Source organism: Lepisosteus platostomus, chromosome 1, assembly GCF_059453375.1.
Source record: "Lepisosteus platostomus isolate fLepPlt1 chromosome 1, fLepPlt1.hap1, whole genome shotgun sequence".
Lineage (NCBI taxonomy): Eukaryota > Metazoa > Chordata > Actinopteri > Semionotiformes > Lepisosteidae > Lepisosteus > Lepisosteus platostomus.
The window spans coordinates 65,295,627-65,318,214 of record NC_142611.1 but is presented as its reverse complement, the minus strand read 5'-3'; the positions used below and the strand labels follow the sequence as shown (position 1 = coordinate 65,318,214).

Below are 22,588 nucleotides of genomic sequence, written 5' to 3'. Positions count from 1 at the left end.
AGGTTGTTGTCTGTGCACCAGTCCACTAGTTGCTCCACCAACAACGAAGGGGTTGTTGTCACCAGATATAAACGGGGGTGAGCACCAAAATTCCCAAACAAAAAAATAGGCTATGCTTAGACACAGGGGCTCAATCACTCATGATCCTTGCACCTAAGCTAGGCCAAAACAGCCAAAACTGCTCCAGGTCTGATAGTACCGTAATCACCAAGCACATCCTACATCTTAAGAGCTCTTGACGATAAACCAGATCAGTATGTCTCAGAACGCTTGTTGGAGGACGCCTGTGCTGTGTGCTTTTTACTCCAGCAGAGCTGTAACTAATCTCCAAAGCTTACCGGATCTTGGAAATGAACAATATCCCCGGGAGAGCTGGGGAGATCATAGAGAGAGGGGGACACCTGTTAAACGTGTTGCAGTGTCTCTTGCTTGTCTCGTTATTTCTTCTGATGTTCCTTAAGAAAATCACATTAAAAATGTGATCCAAAAGAAATGAAGAGAAACCCTTTTTTCGGGAAGTGGGCTTCGGAATTGTACCGTTTCCGGTTTGTGGTTCCAAGGGCGGGATGTAAAACGGCGAGGCTTTACATGGCCATCCTGTCGGAAGAAGGAAAATTGCTTGGGATAACTCAACGGCAGAAACACCAAAACCTCACCTCAGCCCGTTCTCTCGCGCCCCTGGATCAGATTCTGTCAGGATATGTGTGCAAGCTGGTGATGACGTTCTTATCAGTCAGCCCTGGGCTCGTGGAAGACTGGGGACAGCCAGTGATGATGTCGCAAAGAATACTGACACGGCATCTGTCCCAGCCAGAACACACAGCTCCCACTGATAAACAGGTGGTTCTCATAAAAGGTACAGGGGAGCAATGAGTTTAACCCCAGATGAAACAGAGTTTCAACAAAATCAAACCATCTGCTCAATTAAAAGTATTAATGTAATTTGTCATCAGTTTAGATTTAGAATAAGAGCCAGAACACCAAGGGGCCATCCAGGACCAGGACTGGATAACACTGGACTAGAGACCAGTCAGGCCAGAGGGACACCACTTCAGTCCTGATGGAACAGAAGAAAGTATCTGGTTTTCTTCTCACTTGAGTCCTGGATTACTTTATTGAACAAGTGCCTTGTGGAAGCTCAGCCTCGTAGAAGCTTAATTAGTCTGATTCAGAAGTTCCCAATTCTGGTCACAAGGGACTGTGTCCAACAGATTTTGTAGAGCTCTCTTAATCTCCAGCTTCGCAAAAAAAACAAGGAATGGCTTCAATCTGTCCAATCAGGCAAAACAAATGGAGTAAAATTAGGTCCAAGGTGGGTAAATCCTGTATGGGGCAGCAGTCCATTACAGGATATCCACAAAAGAAGGGAGGGACAATTTAGAGATCATAATTAACCCATCCAGCATGTCTTTAAAATTTGGAAGGAAACCAGATCACCAGGACCCATGTAGACTTGGGTCCATGAGAACATGCAGACTCCACACAGAAGGTGTCCCAATCTAAAACTGAACCTCGACCCGGAGGTAACTGCACTATCATGCCATTCTACCACCTCTTGTATGTGCAATTCTATTTAATTCTTTGGGGTTTAATCCCCTTTACTCAGTTAAGAGTAAACAATGTGGGTGTTGTTTTCTATTTAAGAATAAAAGAACAGTTACATTTTTTAACTAAAGATAAATTTTCCAAAAACTTAGAAAAACTGAATCATTTTAAACATTCTTTTGTCTCTTGCAAATAAGAATGTTTTCTTCCAAGTAAATTATATGTATATCAATATGTTGTAACATTACATGCAATTAAGACACGTGAAACAAGGTAGATGAAATCAATATTGAATTATTTATTAGCAATGTAGAGAAAAATACAATATATATATATATTTCATTCATCTCTCAAAAAATAAATAGAAAGAAAAATCTTAATGTTTCAATGTGCGCACAACAGAGCAGCCGGTCACAGGAGCAAGCTAAGTCTCCGCAATAGGGCCACACAAAACAGAAAAAGCTCTCCTCTCTCCTACACGTAGATATACTGTATTTTATATATACAAACAACCCTGTTAGTGTGAAAAAATACAAGTGACTCTGAACTGACCACAACGGTAATGGTCCTTTTGTAACTTTATGCAAACATCTATCCTTCGTCGTGTTAGTGTTGGTTTTCCAAAGGCCACAAATACAGAAGTAAGCAGTAAATAGGTAAATAAATTCATCTGATTCAATACCACAGGGTCACTCCCCCCTTGACCTCAACACTGAAATCCCACAAATCCTACAGAAAGCTCAAGAAGCCAAGCGAGTTGCAGATGTTTCGACACTTGTCTTCCTTGGACAGGTGTCTTTTCCCTGAACAGGTGGAAGCTGTCAGAAAGAATGAGGGTCACATGTTTCCATATTCGGAGTTATGCAGGTCTCAGGTGACGGTCTGGATCTGCTGAATGGTCAGGCATTGTGTGATTCAACGCACAGAGATCCGGAGAGCAGGCTAATGCCTCCTAATTGAACAACGCATTGATCCAATTAGGGCATTCAGAGCTCGGCTGCAATAAAAGCCTGGAAAAAGCAAGGCTGTCCAAGACCAGGACTGGACACCCCACCCTACCCTACTCAGTCCCCCCATCTCCCACTGTGACTCAATACTCCTAATTCACAAGCGTGCAAGGGCTCAGTCTTTTAAGTTTCATCAGCAACGCTAATCAGTAGCTAAAGGTTGTTTTGATTAAGCCTTATTCAGGCTTTGAAGTGAAGATCTGGAAGGGCTGGAAAGAAGATCAGGAAACAAAATCCGGCTGCCAGGGACCAGTGTTTTAAACTCACACTCTTTTTGCTGGTGGTACATTTTGGCTTCACCTCACGTCTGTGGCTGAAAGTAACGAAACAATGAAACATCCACCTATCCCTCTGGACACACTGTCCAGGACCACTCGGAGTCCAGCTTTTGCAGCATCCAACCCAGCAGCTGTCAAAGACCCGTGGCCGGACACCCAGCGGAGAAAGACGAAGGAAACAGGGAGCCGAGCAAAGTCAATAAGCTAAAATCCCAAAACACTGTGGTCCTTTAGGACAGGAATTTGGTCCCCCACCCTGCATCATTTCAGAATGCAAACCACGAAAAGGAGGCACCAATTAAGTGCTACTTTACACAAAGGGTGGTGGGAGCATGTGACAAGCTATCCAGTCATGCTGTTGAAGCCGATACCCTGGCTTTTTTCACGAAACAGGTTGATGAGATCCTGGGATCAGTTAACTACTGACTACCCAAGGGAGGAGATAGGCCATTTGGCCTCCTCTCCTTAGTAGCCATGTTCTTATGGATAGTGGGTACATCACTTCAGCATTCCTTCTCTTAGTTAAATACAGAAGAGCAACAGGAAAAATATCTGCAGGTGGCTTGTTTCTTGAGTATTCTGTGGACAGTCAGGCTACATAAATGAATGTCAGTGCTGAGGAAACTGAGGGGCCGTGCTCCAGGTTTTCCTGTTGATTCTACCACCTGTGTGCAGCATTCCTATGGGGAACAGCCTCTCAGACTCTATACAGATTTCTCCTACTAGACCAGAATATCAGGAGCAGGATTTTGCATGAAAATATAAATAAACACATGAAGAAAATACACAATCAATTTGACAGCATTAGAGAATGCTGTGCAACTTTAAACGACTTTCAAGGAAAGGAGGCGGCAGTGAGCTGAGGGCACAGCTCCCTGAAATCTGGACAGTACAAACAGAAATACAGAGTGGGAGATGATGGCAGGTCTGCCCCCTCCCCTGCCAGAATTAGATCCCACCCACTCATGGGCTCAGAGCATGCCGAAAGACAGGGTCCAGTGTCACGAGAGGATTTGACACCACACCTGGGACAAGCGCGGCTCTCCCCACCCCTGCTGGGTGTAAATCCGGTCACCCGCGGACTCCAGCCCACATGGCGCCACTCTGTAAACAGTGGCCAATTCCACTGCACCTCAAGCCCGGGTGCTTGGCTGTGGCAGAGCTTCACGCTGTCTAGATTTCAGCAGAGGGGTTGTGATGTCACTTCTGTAAACTCGCTCAGCGCCCCCAGCCCTGTAACATCCGCAGACTGAAGAGTCTAATAACCAGCTGCACATTCACAACAATAACCGGCGTGTGGCATTCACCCAGACAAAGCCTGTCATGCTCTCCCTGCTTGTGTGTAGACCCAATACAGCTGCCCCCATCAGATTCCTGCACAGGAGCTTGCTGGGGTTTTAGAAGCTTATGTATAGTCTAGCGCATGGGTGCCCAAGAAGAGAAAGGAGCTATACAGTCCAAACACAGCAGCACAGAAGGCCAAAACAGAAGTTTATATATATGATTGTTTATATACACAGAGCTTTGTCATTTTAAAAAGGAGCAAAACACTGTGGAATGCAGTCCAGATTCCCTGTGGCATAAGCGTCTAACCTTAAAGGCATTTAAACACATGAGCATCTGTACCCGGGCCTTGCACAAACGCCGAAGGCCAAGCTGTCCCAGGCCATGCTGATGTGTTTGTGCCTGCTCCACTGTGTGCTTGGTGTTGTGTCGTGTGTGCTGTTCATTTTATCAGGCGTGCATTTTTAGTTTCCCCACCCTTCAGGAACGCCCAGAAAATCCCAACAGTCCTCTGCATGCAAGATCAGGCTAAAACAAGCAATGCACACACAAAAGAAGACAGCGCTCCTATCGTTACAGAAGTGGGCGATACTGTACAAGGTACAAGAGTGGGCCAACAAAGTGCAGTTTTTAAATGTATGCATCTTGGTTTATATTTCAAGAGAAGCACAAGCAGTCATCAGAGACCATGAACTTCTGAATAGCCAGTATGCACAACCGGACATTTTAACTAGCCATGTTCCTCCAGCACACAGGACACAGCACCACGGAAATGCCTACAAAAAAGTTACAGGGCCCTGAACCCAAACATACAGGAACATGGTGGGCATGCAAACACCACACAGGCAGCCAAACTACAAAGCATGAATCAAACCCAGGACTCTGGAACCGTAAGTCAGCTCGCCACCGTGCTACCACAAAGGAAAGAGAAATGAACGACATGCATCTTTCAACCACACTTTCCTGTGTTGCAGGGTCCATTATCTTAGATGACCAACTACCTGTGCTGTACTAGTTTAACTGTACTGGGGTCCCTCTAGGCCATCAAGGTAATAAAAGAGAATCTGGACCAATTAAGCCCAATACAAGGGCCAATTAACTAAATAAGGATGTTGTGTAAATAAAAAAGCAGTTTTCATGGTCAAGACTTGGCCAGTTCAGCTTCTTTTATCAGCTGTTTTTTCCTATTTTCATTCATCTTTCCTCAAAACATTTTCCTAATTCTAAAGACTCCCATGAGAAAAAAGAATCACTGTCTTCTTTAGTGGACAACAACAGCAATTAAAAATGTGCCGATGGATTATTTATTTCTGCCTACATTTGTTGATTGAACTGGCAAAGGGTTTTCCTCAGGTTGATCCCGAAGGAAGACAGAAGTCAAAACGTTTGGTCAACTGAGCTGTTCCCTTTGCTTGGCTAAGAATTGGCAATTGAAGTTACAGATTATTTTTTACGCAATCCCGAAGAAAAATTAACATAAAAATCGGTTGTACGGTCCATTACTGTAATTACTTCAAAGCTACTTTTAAAAAAAATACAGATGGAAATATACGCCAGTGTGACACTACATCTAAGCAGATAGGAAGCTTTTACGAACACAGGCCAGGGGTGCTTTAGATGCAGGCAAGCCTAGGATCTGGGGGTATCATGGATCCCTAAGATCAGCCAGCGGGAGACGATGGAGCAGACAGGAGGATCACTCCCTTTGAGAGCCGAACAGCTGCAAAAAGAAGCTGAAGATATAGATGATGTCCAGGTAAATGTTGAGCGTCCCAAATATGTACTCCTCAGGGCTCATAGCATAGCGCCGGTTTCCCATCAGCAGCTGGGTGTCAAATGCCAAGAACTGAGAGAGATGGAGAGAAATAGTCATCATCAGCTAATAATGATATTGTCAGACATAATAATAATTCCTTATGCACTTTTCTGGACACTCAATTCAAAGCACTTTGCAGGTAACGGGGAATCCCACTATCAACACCAATGTGTAGCACCTACCTAGATAATGCACCAGTCCGCTCACCAGACATCAGCTATCAAAATTTGGCCAGGAGAGTGGGGGTAATACTCTACTTTTTTCAAGAAAGGCCCTGGGATTTTTAATGACCACAGAGAACTGGATAGTCAGGACAGTTTTAAGTATCATCTGTTTTTTACAGTGCAGTGTCCCCATCATTACACTGGGGCATTAGGACCCACACAGACTGCAGGGTGAGCGCCCCTTGCTGGCCCCACTAACACCTCTTCCAGCACCAACCTTACTTTTTCCCAGGAGGCCTCCCCTCGGGGGACACACCAGGCTCACACCTGATGAGCTCCAGTGGGCTGCCAGCTGTGAGCTGCAGGGTGATATGCCTGCCGGCGTTTGGAAACACTCCTCTCCTTGTCACTGCTTAGTAAAACTCTGAGACCCATCATTCAGGCAATTAAAACTCTTTGAATTTAAGATATGAAACTGAAGATACAGAGGGGAAGCAGGGAGAGGAGACCCAGGACGCTTTATTTAAGATTAAGATCTCTTGAACCGATGGGTGTGGAGCGGCGAGGGCACAAGCTTGCGCGGGACTGTGACGGTCACACCTGCTTAGCGTCCTGAGGACTTTTCTAACAGTACATTACTGTATATTTATTCACGCTGGCTATTGCATGCAATATAATTTCTTTTACCATTCTGTTTTAATCTTAAACCTAGACTCAGTCAGGCTTTTCATTGGTGTCTGTCTTTTCTCCTTTTTCCTTTTTCTACATGTTGTATCTCTATCTTTGCTTCTTTACTTCTCTTTCATGTTATTTTGATTTTATTTTTATCTTTGTTGTGTGTTCTTTGTTTTTACCCGGTAAAGTGCCCCAAACACTGTTTGAAGTACACGAGCACTGAAATAAATCCTTGTGATCTTCAAACTTTGGGCAACGCTGTTCATGAAGTATTCACTTAAAAAAGTGAGTAGAAGAGAGAGTGTTAATGTCATAATACACCTCCCTCCCACCTGTGCCCTCTACCTGTCTGCTACTCTGTGCACACTCACCATTGTGAAGAGTATGGCTCCCAGCACAGCGTAGAGCCCATGCAGCCAGGGCACCTGCAACAGAGCACAGGGTCAGAGAGCAGGTCAAAGGTCAAGGGTCATCATGTGATCAAAGGGTTAAGATTAGACATAAGGTCAGGGGTTACCAATGAATTACCAATGGACCACTGCTGTCAGCCAAAAGATTAAATCCTCAATAAAGAGGAAGACTTTTAGGGTTTTAGAAGCTTTCACTGTGGGGCTAAGCATTAGGGATAGACAGAGGTTAGGATTTAAGAATAGAGGTGATGTGAAAGTTCAGGATGGGGGTCAGGGGTCATGCTGTGGAGGTGCATATTGTGGGGGAAGCGGGGATACTCACATATCCAAAGGGGAGGACAATGGAGAGGATGATGCTGCTGAAGAAGAGCACCATCACCAGGACAAAAAGCACGCCCTGACACGAGGTGAAGTCAAACTGCACAGATTGACAGAGAGTGAGAGAGAGAGATGCTTACTGAGAGCTCACACGTTGCACTGAGACACACACAATCCAGCCCCTGAACTGAAAGATCACTCAGTCTACCAATTGTATAAACCTAGACACTGTCATCCCCTTCCCAAGCACCCTGTTAATTAATTTAGCCAATCACTTGATTAAATGATTAATGGATGTGATAGTTCCTGATGGTAAAGACCATTTCAATCAGTAAAGATCATGTGAACAGTAAAGGAATTGAATTGCTAGTCTATACAACTAACTGTAATGCTACACTATGTAACAATCGTAAAACACAGACAATACACTACCCCTTGGGGCTTATCAAGTCCAGCCTTCCAGGGGAACTGTCCAGTGGTCATTGTAGGTCTCCTTAAAACATCAACATCTCAATACTTCAAGAAGAGGGACTAACGAGCTCAGTTAATGCTTAATTAAGTACCAGACCCGTTTAACCTTCTAGAGCAGGTCTCTTGCAGCTGATGGTTGAAGACTGTGGTGCACAACTCCAGTCCAGCGAGGCTGCAGTCTCTGCAGGCTTTCTCTGCAATTAATGACCCAATTCAGCTGACCGTTAGCTTGATTTCTCCAGCTGTTGATTCTTTGAAAATACCTATAAAATTTGAGGGACCTATAAAAACTGGCTCTTAAGAACTGGAGTTAAGGAGCCCGACAACACCTGCTGGACTGTGAAATTGCAGAAACAGATGCAGAGTGTTTGAATATGTGAGATCAAACGCACATATATACTGTAAATACACACAGTCTGGTTGAGCAGCAATCCCTGTGATGCCTCCTATTTCTCACCTTGGTCTGGAAGCTGAAGATGGTTACAGACAGACAGACCAGGGCAGTGATACCCAGGCACAGTATCACCGATTTGGTGTTGTAGTAGCTGTGGAGACAGACATAGTGAGACAGCAGTCAGAAACAGCACACAGCATGCTTACTTATGTATCTGCTGTAAGAGCAGGTAGAAACAGGAAGAAGATTTTTGTCTGGACTACATTCTCCAGAAGGCAATGGGGGAATAACCTGCCATCTTCAGTCACCTCACCATGGGGTGGAAGACCCCGTGGGTGGCATTCAAAAACCAGGAAGCAGAAACTTCCAGTTGCCCATCAAAGTCTGCTGTCTAGGAGAAGGGCAGAACGTCTTATGCCAGCATCACACTACACGACTGTTCCTAGGATTTCCAGTCCTAGCCTTCATTTTCATAATCGTAAGAAAATCACAGCGAGTTGTAGAGAGTCACAGCGCGCGTCCGTTACCGTCAGTAGGGTGACACCCCCAGTTACTTAACAGCCCCTAGGACTCTCTGCGACTCGCTACAAGAAAATTAAACTGGTTTCCAGGCGCAAGTCGTAGGGGTGGGCTCTAGTGTCGGCGACAGTCAACCGGAAGTACAATGCAAACAGTGCAGCTGCAGGGAAAGAAGGAGAGCGAGTGTTCTGGACTGTGAACATGGAGGAGAGGCTCGTCGAACTTTGTAGGCAGCATAGATGTCTGTTCAATGTTTCGTGTTTGTCGTTTTGTGTTTGTTGTTTTTGCTTACTTTCGTGCTCCACGTTGATTGGCTGCCAAAACGAGGCGACCTCGCGGTACTTTCACGGCGCAATGCGAGGTTTGGTACCGTGGTGGAAAGTCGTGAGGGAATCGTGTAATTAGTCACCCCCTGCAATTCCTAGTCGTATAATTTGACACCCTCTAGGACAGAAAAGGCAGCGAGATTCAGGAACGGCAGTCGTCAAATTTGATATGCTCTCCGATTAGAAGTCGTGTTGAGTCATGTAGTGTGACGCTCGCTTTAGAGAAAATGCTTCAGAGGGGGAAGGGACAAGTGACAGACAAGCCCATGAATTGTTCAGAGTTTTAGAAGAAAGTTTTGTGAATCAGACTTGGTTTGGAGCTGGTAAACAGCTGAGCTGCCCGGCTGTATTAGCAGACCATCGATGTAGAAGTAGAGCTTGGACAGAGCTATGCTTTATTCTGGAGCTTTTTCTCCCTCCCTGAAAATAAAAAGCCCATTTGGTTTCTTCCTTTATGGCTACGTTTATGTGTTTGTTTCCCTACAACCCCCCTATTAAAATTTTCCCATCTTGGCCGCCCCTGTCCCCCAGGTCTCCCACATTATCTACTTGTGACATAATGATGCAGAAAGGCTAAAATCCCCTGCAATAGGCAGCATTTGGGCTGTTTAACCTTCATCCCATGTGAGATCCTTTATTGACTTAGCCAAATGAGGAGTCCCATGGAGCATCATCTGTAACACAGCCAGGCAGAACAGCAGCAATCAGCTGTACAGATGTGCGCTGTGGTCTCCACAGCTAGGCTCCCATGGTTCCTGGTGCCCAATGCAAGAGGCAGACGTTACCTGGACACGAAGGCCATCATGCTGGCCATGCTGAGAGTCTGAGGCAGAGCGAGAGCATGCAAACAGAACACAGAGAAACACAGGACAGTGAGAGCAAGGCTAACGCTCAAGATGGAAGGCACTCTACCTGGACAGCATCCCTGTCATATAGGAGAGAGACAGGGTCTGGAACAGGAGGGGAGACACGTTAGTCAGCAAGAGCAATGAAGTCCCAGTCAAACAATTAATCCCAACCCTAGCCCTCCCTCAGTGCACAACACTGTAAAGAGTGGGCAGTGCACACTCACTCACATACTGTCCCTTAATACACAAGCTGCACCTACTGTCTATTAACTGACACAACTACTGAACCCCCCTCTCTTGCTAAGACTAAATAAAATAACAAGGATCACTCAGAACAAACACTTCCAATTTCACATCCAAATGCATTTCACAGGAGGTCAGAGTTGAGCTCATTATTACGCGCCATAGTTTTAAGCAACAGCTCATGATATTCCTGGAAACCCAAATGTGGGGGTTCTCTGAACTCTAACTATAGTTAGATTTACCTACTTAATTTAAATCATTAACTGTAACTGTAATTACAATTTATACTGTAGATTGATTATACAAACCATTTATTAATACCTTACTATTAGGTATTCTAATTGCCATGTAAGCTCTGTGAGATTTGAAGTGATTCATGCCTGCCCAGAAAAAGGGTTTATCTGGTTGGATTTAAAAATGCACTGTGTCTCGTCTAATGTGAAATGACATCTAACTTGCAATTACATGCACACTGATGATTCTCAAGACAGCATTCTTTATTTGACTCTGGAGAGCGTGCTCCTATGACTGGGTATCTTCTCAGTGCTGTCAGCCAGTCAGTCATCTCTCCCACAGCTCATCAGTGGAATTCAAACACAGGGATTGTGGGTTTAAAGAAGAAGAGGTCACAAATGGATCACAAAAAAACAGTTTTTTTAAAACTGTGATTGTTTGCCACACAGTTATTATTAGTAGTAGTACTATTAGTAGTACTAATACTATCGGTAATACTAATAGTAGTAGTATTACATTCTGCACTCCAAATTTTACCAGTGTTACACTTTTCTCATATACTACAGCTTTAATACAAATTGACAAAATGTTACATTGCTAAAATAATACGTCTTTTTTTTTTCCAGGAGCCCTGGAATGAGCACATGGTGATCGGCTTAAATTGCAATATGTCGTTACTGGTAGGTAGTCCCACAGCAGTTAACAACTCCAGATCAGGCCTGGTCACAGGTCTGTATGATACTAGGCAGCAGCTATGACATCATATGAAGTATGAAATCATGTTGTCCTAGCAGTGCTCCTGCTGCAGTTCAGCTCTTGGTTTTTCTGTTGTCAATAATGCAGGAGGCTGAGGTTTCTGTAGAACAGAGAATAAGCTCAGAGCCCCAGTCATTAGGACACCTAATCCTCAACGTGCTGACACTACTCTGCCCTCAATCTGTCTCTCCCCGTGGCCCGCACAGTCCTGAGGACCCTCTCGTCTTTAAAATACCCTCCTAATGTACCAGAGTGCACACATAATGCACAGGTGCGTTTTTTGTACGTGTCTCAAACTGTCTGGTGTTCCAATTAAAAATAATAATAATAATAATAATAATAATTGCTTACACTTATATAGTGCTTTTCTGGACACCCCACTCAAAGCCACTCAATTTCACTTCAAATCCCATAAAAAGTTTTTATGGTACTGCTTTTTTATGATACTGCTCTTTTTTCTTTTTATATTCAAAACAACTGAGTTTTCTTCCACTGCCGCCCAGTCCAAACATATTTATTACACCAGAGGGCAAATGACTTTGCCTTTTTAATGTGGTATATAAACAAAGTGCTTGTTAAACTATTCCAATGTGTCACCATTCAAGTACATTCAACACTTAATCATTCTCAGGATCTTACAGCGTTCCAGTGAATGAACTCCTTCATCATACAAAGTGACAGTTTTCATGTCTTTGTACATACAGAAAATTTCTGCACTGAAATATGCAGCTACCATTCACTACCAAGAGAGATTAGCAGTGTAATATTACCAGTCACATGGTCTAGTTATACAGCCTGTATTTATATACCAATCAGAGCACAGTGTATTTATACACTCTGTATTAACACAGATTACTGCAAAGCAGAAATAGCTTTAATGTGACAGGAAGCCACAGTGGGAGAAGATTGTGGCACAGATGTCAGGACTGAGTGCCTTATACTCACAAAGACAGCCAGCAGGATCAGATTCCAGGGAAACTGTCTCCTGTAATAGAAGAAGAGAAGAACACAGGCCAGGTCAGACATACCAGCCCCTCGTGCAAAGGACTGCACACACCAACATATTCAAAACCCACCTGCAAGGCACCAATCCTGGCAGGTAGTGCCTGCAGGGTGCCAATCAAGATTCAACCTGCCTGCAAGGCACCAATGATGATTCTCGTGCAACCGTGACCTCTCGTGCACAGCAAACCAACATATTCAAAACTCACCTGCAGGGCACCAATCCTGACATGACCCACCTGTGGGTCAATCCTGACACTACCCACCAGCAGGGTGTCAATCCTGAAACTACCTGCCTGCGAGATGTCAATCCTGACTTTACCCACCAGCAGGGTGTCAATCCTGACACTACCCACCTGCGGAGTGCCAGTCCTGACACTACCTGTCTGCAGGGTGCCATTCGTGACACTACCTGCTTGCAGGGTGCCAATCCAGATATTACCTGCCTGTGAGGCCCCAATCATGACACTACCCACCTGTGGGGTGCTGATCCTGATATTACCCACCCACAGGGTGCAGTAGTATGAACTGAATTAAGGGAGGACATCAGGAAGACTAGACTGAGTGACTTCTGTTGTAAGAAAAATACGCACCTGGGTCCCGGGCAGCAAGACAGGGTCAGGTAGGTGACAAGGAACACTGCGCTGTTAACAAACAAAACAGGTTAATGTTATCAATGAATATTAGCAATAATGATGATGCAATGTAAATAAAAACAACAAAATCTGCATGCACTTACTAGGAAGCCCAGTACCAGCCGGGGTTGGACTGAATATAGATCCTCACTGGCTCACTGTGGGACAGACAGGACATGTCAGATACACTATTTAATTAAAAATACACACTGTGTACAATGGCAACACTGTTTTGGAATAAGCTGTTATCAAGGTAGATGGATATACTGCAAACTCACGGGACAGACAGGACATGTCAGATACACTATTGAATTAAAAATACACACTGTGTACAATGGCAACACTGTTTTGGAATAAGCTGTTATCAAGGTAGATGGATATACTGCAAACTCACTAGGCTACACAGACACTGCACATATTGTGGTATGTAAGCACGGTGTACTCTTACAGACACAGGCATTTGGAAATACTTCTCTTACTCAGAGATGCACACATCAAGCACACAATACTGGATCAGGGCTACAGTCCAATCCAGTCCACTGCAGGTTTGTGTTTCAGCCAGCCCCTAGACGCATTGATCCCCGTAGTAAGTGTCAATGAAATAACCGCAGGGCTTTGTCGGAGCAAAGCTCTGCTGTGACCTGGACTGGAAGGGCCTCTAGTTCCGTATCTGTCCCTGTGCCTGAAGCGCACCGTCACCTGCCGAGACACCCACCAGAAGGTGAAGAGGGCGACGATGGCCACGGTGATCAGCAGCTGGATCATCAGGATCGTGTAGACCTGCAGCACAGAGCACAGCTGTCACGCACATCTGGAGCAGGAGCACGCCGTCACGCCAATCCACAGAGAGTGCCCTCCCAGAGCTACAGCTCCCCCCCAAGTGGGTTTTAACCCCCGGTCTCCCCAAAACCTGACCCCGAGGGTGTGCGTTAACAACCGCAGACTGGGACCTCAGCCTAACCCCCCCAACCCCACTGAATCGGATCTCCAGGCCGGAATAACTCAAGGAATAACTTGAGGGCAAGGCAGCAGAGCAGCTAGGGAGCGGACAGGGACACTGGGAGAGCCAGGGAGAGTGGCGAAGACCCAGAAGGGGAGGAATTGTGTGCGGGATAACGGGAATAGGTCATGTGGAGGCAGGCGGGCAGGGGACTCCCGTCACGCTGCCCCGTACCTTCCGGATGAAAATGCGGCGGATGTTCTTGTCGTCCCAGCTGAACTCGGTGAGCATCTCGCCGTCACCATGGTAACCGCCGCTGCTGTAGCTAGGGCTGGAGTCTGAGAAGGACAGAGAGAGGGTTGAGACCAGAGTCTGACCAATCAGCAGAGAGAGGGAGAGATGAGGGGAGGGTCACAACACTCACTGGGATCCACGTAAGCCCAGCTGGGGTGCAGGGGGACGCTGGGAGGGGGTGGGGGCGACACCCCGGTCTTGTTGTCTCCTGCTGTTGCCTCCTCATAGCTGGGTGGGGCTGTGGGCACAGCCCCTCCTCCCTCTGTCCCATTGGCTGGCTTGTTTGTCACCGAGATCTGGACAACCAAACGGGAGACATGTCATGAGCCAATCACAAGCCTGTCTCTCGACCAATCACACTTCCAGAAGGGGGCCCGCCCCTGTCCAGGGTGCATCCTGCCTTGCCCCCGCTGCTTACTGGGATAGGCTCTGGCTCCCCCACAGCCCTGAATTGGATAAAGTGGTTATAAAATGGACTGCCGGAGAAATAAGGAGACTGATCAAGGAGGTGAAGGAGACAGTGAGTGAGATCATCTCTCTCTAGCTAGGACCTAAGGCTTTTCAGCGAGCCCTGGTGCTGGCGGAGTCACCCTCCAAACCTGGTCTCTGTGGAAAATCCGCAGCCTTAAGAAACAGCACAGACAGAACATTGTGAATGATACAGAATGAGAAAAAAAACTAAAGAAATTCAACCCCAAAAGTGTTGGTGACCACTCATACTTATTATTGTGGTAGTAAGTTCATAAGGAAGTAGTTCAGGTGGGTAGCTGCGTCAGCATGCCTAGGCTGCAAAGGAACAAAAAGAAGAAAGGAAACACAACGTTTTGGCTGTGGAGCCTTCTTCAGGTGCTCCGCTGCCGAAACGTCATGTTTTGTTTCTTCTCTTTTCATCATGGAATAAACCTATTACTAGTTCATAAGGAACGTTTACCCAGGTTAATTCTTATAAGTATTTTGAAAAAAAGACTATGTACAGCAACCTGAGCTGGACTTTTCAGGCTCAGAGTTCAGCAACATTTGTATTTTTCATGAAGGCTAAGAGTGTTTGAACTTGAAAAGGAAATAATGTTCCTCTTTTTCCATCCTGTCATTGAGACTGTTATTGGATATGGTATAACAGTGATGTCTGGTAATTTATCAGTTCGGTTCAGATATAAAAATCACCCGTCTTGTCCAGACAGCAGTGAAGGTTATGGGAGTGAAGCAGCACTCCTTGCAGACAGCTTTTGAACAACCCACGATGAGACAGAAAAAAATATCACACCCTCTTCATATTCTTAATTCTGAGTGTCATCTGCTTTGTTTTAGTGTTTTAGGGTTCCCAAATCTAGTTCAAATATATACAGATATTGATTTATTCCCTTATCTTTTAAAGTATTAATACAAATAAATGACAAAGGTAAATTCTGTCAGTAAAAACCGATTATGCTGTAACAAACTCAATGTGCAACATGTCATGACTATATTGTAACGAGTTCTGCATGTGCAACAGATGTGATGAATATTTTGTGATGTATTCAGATGTACAGAAGAATTGTGCATCCATAAAAAAAATCCCCTAGGGGGCAATAAAGATTAACAGGCTTCAGGGCCTGTGCTCCTAGACACAGAGCAACAAAAAAGTGGAGAAGTGTTCAGACTGTCAGAGCCTGTCTCCCTGAGCCTCAGATGGAGCTACAAGCAGGCAGAATGAAACCAGTGAGCCCCTTCTTCATTCTGGATTTTCTGTGGTTCCTCAAACACACATCCCTGCCTGGGCTGAGTTCCTGGCAGGCCTTAATTGGCAGGGGCTCTTATGTAACACAGCAGCACATCCATCTGGCTAATCTGTCCGTAAACAATGGCTTGCCCCCCAGCCTTTCCTCCCTTTCCATAATTCCATGGGCTGCTTCTTGCTCTATTTCTGCCGGATTCTTCCAGATGTTGAAGTCAGCAGTTCTAGATGGGGGTGGGGACTGGCAAGTGTCTGGGCTTTTCATTCTTTTAGCATCTTTTTAAAATTATTATCAGCCACAGGCAAGAGTCAATGCCCTTTTTTGTTGCTCTGGTGCTCCTAACTAATTCCGTTCAGTTCATTCCCTCAGGGCTGGTTCCAGCTGGGAGTTATTAAAGGATATTTCTGGCCGCCGCTGCATGAGGCCTTCCTGGTCTTTTGTGATTACATGGGAACAGGCCACACCTGTCAGCTGTCCCTAATGTTCCAGGAGTGTCCCTCAACTTGGACGTCTACCTGGATTTTTCCCTTTTCCTCCTCTAGTCAAAATTGCTGCTATTTATTTTATGAACAGGCATGGCCCCACCACATCAAAAGCAAAAACAGACTGCACGCTACTGACCTTTCAACTTATCAAGCACACTTTTGTTGTCCAGGTTCAGAGCTCCGACATTTTTGTCACAGATTGGGGTGCATTTCCTGCAGCAGAATTGTTGGAGGAGAAAAGCTGGAGATTGTTATCTCAACCACATTCCCCAGAAGGCATGTCCTGCCTCCCTCGGTCACCTGACCAGTCAGAGGAACATGATTGGTCAGGTAATGATTTGACAACCATGAAACCGAGGCCTCTGGGATTGCACACCTGCCCATACGCGAAATACGAGGTGGGACATGATTTTCATTAAAGGCAAAGATTAGCTGCCCGGTTTTGAGGGACCGAAGAAGTGTTCTTAAGGGAGGTAGGCTTTTCTTGCATTTTCCCTGTTGTGTTTCAAAATAATATGCTCTGTGCCTAGGCATGAGCACCCCTGCTCACTGGGTGAACGTCTATACGTTAGAGGAGAGTTCAGCTGCTGTGGTCAGGGCCCCAGAGGACCCCAGTGCTTCTTAACAGGTTAATGGTATTAAGTTCTTACTTCAGCTCATCTTTTAAGTCTTTGATCCAACCTCTTTCTTTAAGGCCTTTTGTTTTCCTGTTTCTAGATCTTTCTGCTCTGGGGCTGCACCAATCACCCCACAGTATCAGGAGAGGAACGAGAGCCTTCCAGAGAGCAGAGGCAGGGGAGGGGCCTGGGATCTCTGCTGGGGGATTAGATTTGGCAGAAATTCCCAAATCGCCCGTTACACCACAAAGCCACCCCTAAGCTGCACCAGTTCTCAGATGGCGAGCTGGTATGTTCAGCAGAATGTACTCAGGCGTGGAGCCGCAGTGTGGGCACAATGTTCCAGGGCCAATCAAGTATATTATCAGTCCAGCATGCACTGTGATTTCAGATGCACAGTGGCGCGCACGCCTCCGCAGTCCACCGAACATTCCCAGCTTCTCTTCCTGCTCTTAATCAGCGTGATCCGTCAAGGTAACGAGCTCATCCTTCAATGATCGGAGTGTTATTGACCTGCCCCTGGCTCCAATAATGTAAGGGCTTGTACCTGCCCGAGACACAGGCACACCAGAAATTGGTCAGCTCTAGATGATATAGTTCAGGTGGGTAGCTGCGTCAGCATGCGCAGTCTGCAAAGGAACAAGTAATAGGTTTATTCAGTGCTGAAAAGAAAAGAGAGAAAACACAAAGTTTCAGAAGGCTTCACAGCCGAAACGTTGTGTTTTCTCTCTTCTAGATGATATAGCTGTCAAACGTCCCCTTTACAGTCCTCAGCTCTTGAAGAGCTGTACACAACAGTCCTCTTATTGTACAGCACGTGGCTTTGGATAATCAGCCAAATGAATAAGTTTAATGTCCCAGAGCAGTTACCAGACTATAACTATAGCAGGCAGCCATACTAACACAGCAGGCAGAAACAAGGAAATCGTAAGTGTAAACACACAGGCTGATTAATTTAGAATTAGAGCTGTGCTCTGTGCTGGAGACCATGATACACCCCAGAGCACAGGAAAGCTGTGAATTCACCTTTCACAGGGATTGTCCATTCACTTCCTACATCTCTTACTAGGGACCTCACAGGACCAGAGACGCCTGGAGAGCCACAAGGAAGGCAATCAGCTAATTCCAAGTTGTTAATTGAATTTATTTCTGTGAATAGCTAATGCGTGAATTTTTCAGCATGTATTTTCAGGAAGCACACTTCACCTTAAACCAGAATTCGTGCTTTATCAAACAGCGCACAGGTAGGGGGGAGTTAAATGCCAAAAAAACTTTCAGCTGTCTGCCGAGCCCTTGCACGACGCACAGAAAAACCAACCGGAAGCGAAAAGATTGCTGCAGGCAAGATGAGGCTGTTGGACGGACGAGACCCGAGCCAAACTGACCAGCGTCGCCTGACAGCTGCGTTCTCATTACAAAACACAACACAGGACAAGCACAGAGCCAAGACCAGCCGGCCTTCTGTCCCTTGTGTCAGAATTATGGGATTTTTGAGTTTTTCATTATGCAACCCAGTTGGTTCACAGCACGTTGAAGAGAGCATCATATGTTCAAAAGTAAACACCTAAGACCCCAAGCCCAATGTGTAATTACTGCTGGCCTGTGAACCAACTTGTCGTCTGTACTGTGCGCCAGGCACAGGAGACATCACTCTTCCCATCAGCCTCGGTGACGTGGCTCAGGAGGAAACCTGCACCACCCCAGCCAACCAGCGGAAGAAACTCGCGCAATCAACCCCTGGGATCGGAGATGTGGCAGCTCCCGCGGTCTCCTGCCTCTGGTCCTGCTGGGGCTCCCATCTCCGAGGGCACTCCCCTCCAGCTCTGCACAGCCGGAGCTCCAGAGAGCAGGAGAAAGACACACACACACAGACACACACACAAAAACGGTGGAGCAGTTCGCTACAGAGCCCAGTCCAGCTTTGAAAAAGAACCCGCAACGTCCCCTCTTTCAGGAGCGACTTTCAACAAAATGATGATTGCTTTTTCAAAAGCTACATGAAATATGCCCGTGCTGACCAGAGACGGAGGAGGGGGACTGTGGGAGCACACACTGCAGAGAATTGCAAGATTTGTTTTAATGCTCCATGAAATAACAACTGCAAGCACGAATGGATACAATACCAGCATCTGAAAAAAAGGCCCCCACAACATACACCCAGGCATGCCGCTGTCTGTATTCCATCTCTTCCAGTCCGGCAAAGGGACATAAGAGCAGGGACTCAGTCACCCTGCACAGTGACCACCTCCCACCGAGGGGAGAGGTGGGAGAGGCACGAGAGCAGGCTGCGTGATCAGAGACACAGCTGAGTTACCATGTCCTGTAGCTGCTTGTGGCGAGGGAGAGGGGGGGCTTTTCAGTTCAGCTTGGAAAGCTCTGGAGCCAGTTACTGGAGACACTGTTATTGTACCTACGTCTGTGCTTGCTGGTATAACTTAACGTAGCAGTAAAACAAATCTTGCAGTCTCTGGAGTGTTTCCTCCTACAGTCGCTCCTCCTCCATCTCTGATCAGCACGTGCTGTAGCGGCACATGAGCAGGAGAGCTCTGGGCTCTGCGCAGAGGACAGACAGACATGAACTTGAGCGGTTAACTCCTGCAGCCTGAAACCTGGTTTCTTCAGCCGTCTAAACAGCCCCTCTGTGCATGAACACAGCTAAACTAACGTCTTCAAAAACATAGTGTCGCCGTGAAGGGGCTCCTCAGAGGCGGCACAATTAACAGTCCGCTAACTTGGGGCGATGAAAATTTCCCACAGTACCACCAGCCCCCCTCCCCCCCCATGCACCAACCAGCTCCCCGTTGTCTTAACAAGCACCCCCAAAAGAGGAGAGGGGGGGCACTCTTCCACGAACACAAGAAAACTGCAGCTGCACACCATAAGCAGACCTGTCCCAGCACCCAGAGAGGGAGGGGGGAGGGATCCAACATGCAAGTTACATCATAATAAAAGCCATGTTCAGTAATCCCAAGGGGCACTCCCGACACATCCTCCATTCATTACTCTAATTGAATGGCGGTGTGGTGGCTCTGTGGCTCAGGATCTGCCCCTGTGGCTGGAAGGTTGCCGGTTCGTATCCCCACGGCCGGCAGAGGAATCCTACTCCGTTGGGCCCCTGAGCGAGGCCCTTCACCCCAACTGCTCCAGGGGCGCTGTATAAATTGCTGACCCTGCGCTCTGACCCCAGGCTTCTCCCCCTGTGTGTCTGTGTCCCATGGAGAGCAAGCTGGGGTATGTGAAAAAGACAAATTCCTAATGCGAGAAATTGTATATGGCTGACAAAGTGATCTTATCTTAATTGGCAATTATCCAGAGGGCACAGCTGAAGCAGATGAAACCCCCTTCCCAGCCTGTTTTCCCACCCTTGCCTGAAAACTGATTGATGCTGCAGTCGGTCCTGCTGAAATCCACACCAGGCTGTTATTACCGCATCCCAGTGCCAGCACTCCTTACCTTCCCCTGGGTCATGGTCACAGTGCCTGCGTGCCTGCCTGTCTCCTCTGCGGCTTCTCAGCGGTGTTTACTTCCAAGAGGGTGATTAAGCCTCTTCTTGTGCTCCCTCTCCTCCTGTCCTCGGACCCGGGCGAACGGGCAGCGACGCAAGAACCGGAGAGAAACTGCGTCTTGCGGAGAGATCTGGCTTGTCGGGCTTGCAAACGTGCTGCTGCTGTTGTTGCGGAGATTAAAGTGACCCTGTAATACAGCGCTAACAGGCTAATCCAACGCCAGCGAGTCTCGTTCTCTCTCTCTTCCCCCCTCCCCTGTGCTAAAAAGGACATTCTAGCAACATCCAGGTAGAGCAGCAGCACTGATGCGAGGCTGGGATGTACCATTCCAGGCAGCAGCACAGGGGGGTAGGAGGGGGGGGGGATTTTGTTTGTGTGTCAGTGTGTGACTTCAGTGATGCAACTAGGTCCCAGAGAGGTCTAGATTCAATGCTCTGCAGCTAGGGAGAGAGGATGCAGAGAAGAGGAAGAGAGGGCTCGTTTTCAGAGCCTTTCAGTCTTGTTGCCACTGCGTTTCTCTCCCATTTATGTAACATTTATGTAACAGCACGCAGCAGCACCGTGCTCACAGCAGCCTCTCTGCCTGGACCCCCAGTGTGCAGGGAGAGGGCAGAGAGCAGACGATCTGAGAGAGAGAGGACAGGGAGGGAGGGGAGAAAGAATGACAGATGAACGAGAGACACCAACAGGGAGGCAAGAAGAGACGGCAGAGACAGAAAGGGACCGAGGGACAGAGTAGGATGTAAGGAGAGCCAGAAAAGGAGCAGAGCAGTCAACACAGGAGAGAACACATTGACTAAAGTCAATGTCTGAATCAATGCCCAGCAAGGAGGGAGACGTCACAGAGAGCTCGCACTAAAGTGAAACGTCGATGAGAAATCACGCCAACAGTCCCATGGAACCCACTTCTTTTTTCAACCACGGAACATGGGTTTCCACAGATACACTGTTTTGCAAACGCAGAGCACTCTCTTTGGAGATCTCACCCTTGGGCTTTAGCTGGCCTAATTTTGCACAGACCCTGGTACCTATACAACCTCTCACTGAGCCACAAAGGAGTAAAAGTTTCTTGTGACAGGGTGGGTTTCTAAGTTGGTTTTGTAACTGATCAAGAGAGGGGTTGTAATAGGGCTTATCCCCAGATAACAAATACGAGCCTCTTAACTGCAAGTCTCCATCTGTCTGTCTGATTCTGTGCTTATATAACCCTCATATGAAAACAGAACAGCACAGGCCATAGCATTGATCTCTCAACCAGGAGCACCAGAGCCAGATAAACACAGAGGAAGGTTCTACAGAAGGAGAAAGCGAACTCTGCAGCTAGCAGAGTTAGCACCTTCTAGTGGTGATGAGCTGCAACATTCTCTCCAGAATTTAAGGGTTACATTCGGAAGCTATAGCTCACCACTGGCAGTCCACTGAAGAGAAGCAGGTCTGGCCTGTTGATGGGTGGTGAGCATACAGGTGCACTGTGACTATGGTTGCATCATCTAGCTGGGGAAACAGATGGGTGGTGGTAGTGGAGGGGAGTCCTCATTACCTGTAAAAAGGGCTTTGAGTGGAATGTCCAGAAAAGCACCATGTAAGTGTAATGCCATTATTAATTATTATTGAAACCCTTCGAGACATTTCTCGAGAGATCCTGAGAACCCGTCTCCTCAACACATCAGGGCAGTTTGTTCCACACACCTGCCACCCTTTGTGTAAAGAAGCAATGTCTGTCAGCCCTGAATGAGTCCTGTGGGATGATATTGTCAGTAACCTGTCAAGACCTGAGTCAGGACCTCCTGCCAGTGGTCCCTTCATTCCAAGACTGAAAGTATCCAGTTCCTTTAAACGGTCTGCATCAGACACTCCTTCAAGGTGAGGAATTAAGCTCACTGCCCCTATAGGAAATTATCCTAAAGCACCAGAGTCCTGGAATCAGTCTGCAGCTGTGTTTCACCAGGGTGTGTCGTGACCTCTCTCAGGTTTAAAAGCAGAACAGCTCAAGAGAGACCCCCCCACACTGAACAGGACCCACAGGAAGAGAGGGGAACTGATGAACACTGCACCATCTACTCTAGTTCCCACTGAAACATATGCATTCATTATTCACTATATCTA

The 22,588-nt window shown here is 46.7% G+C and overlaps 1 protein-coding gene across 2 annotated transcripts; it reads right to left on the bottom strand.

Moving 5' to 3' along the window:
• Nucleotides 1-1,823: 1,823 nt before the first annotated feature.
• Nucleotides 1,824-20,776, bottom strand: faim2b (Fas apoptotic inhibitory molecule 2b). Of its 2 annotated transcripts, none has more exons than XM_088633596.1 (12): nt 20,430-20,776; nt 14,290-14,455; nt 14,100-14,203; nt 13,641-13,705; nt 13,030-13,083; nt 12,884-12,934; nt 12,234-12,273; nt 9,993-10,030; nt 8,426-8,513; nt 7,502-7,597; nt 7,141-7,194; nt 1,824-5,960 (listed from the first exon to the last, which is right to left on the bottom strand). In XM_088633596.1, exons 1-12 carry the CDS (start codon nt 20,442-20,444, stop codon nt 5,811-5,813), a joined length of 921 nt encoding a protein of 306 aa, XP_088489722.1. In that variant the 5' UTR covers nt 20,445-20,776; the 3' UTR covers nt 1,824-5,810. The 2 variants fall into 2 exon arrangements, with proteins under 2 accessions (XP_088489722.1, XP_088489721.1); XM_088633595.1 differs by lacking the exon at nt 9,993-10,030 and adding an exon at nt 10,120-10,157 and having other exon boundaries at nt 20,430-20,773.
• Between the last annotated feature and the right edge of the window lie 1,812 nt (nt 20,777-22,588).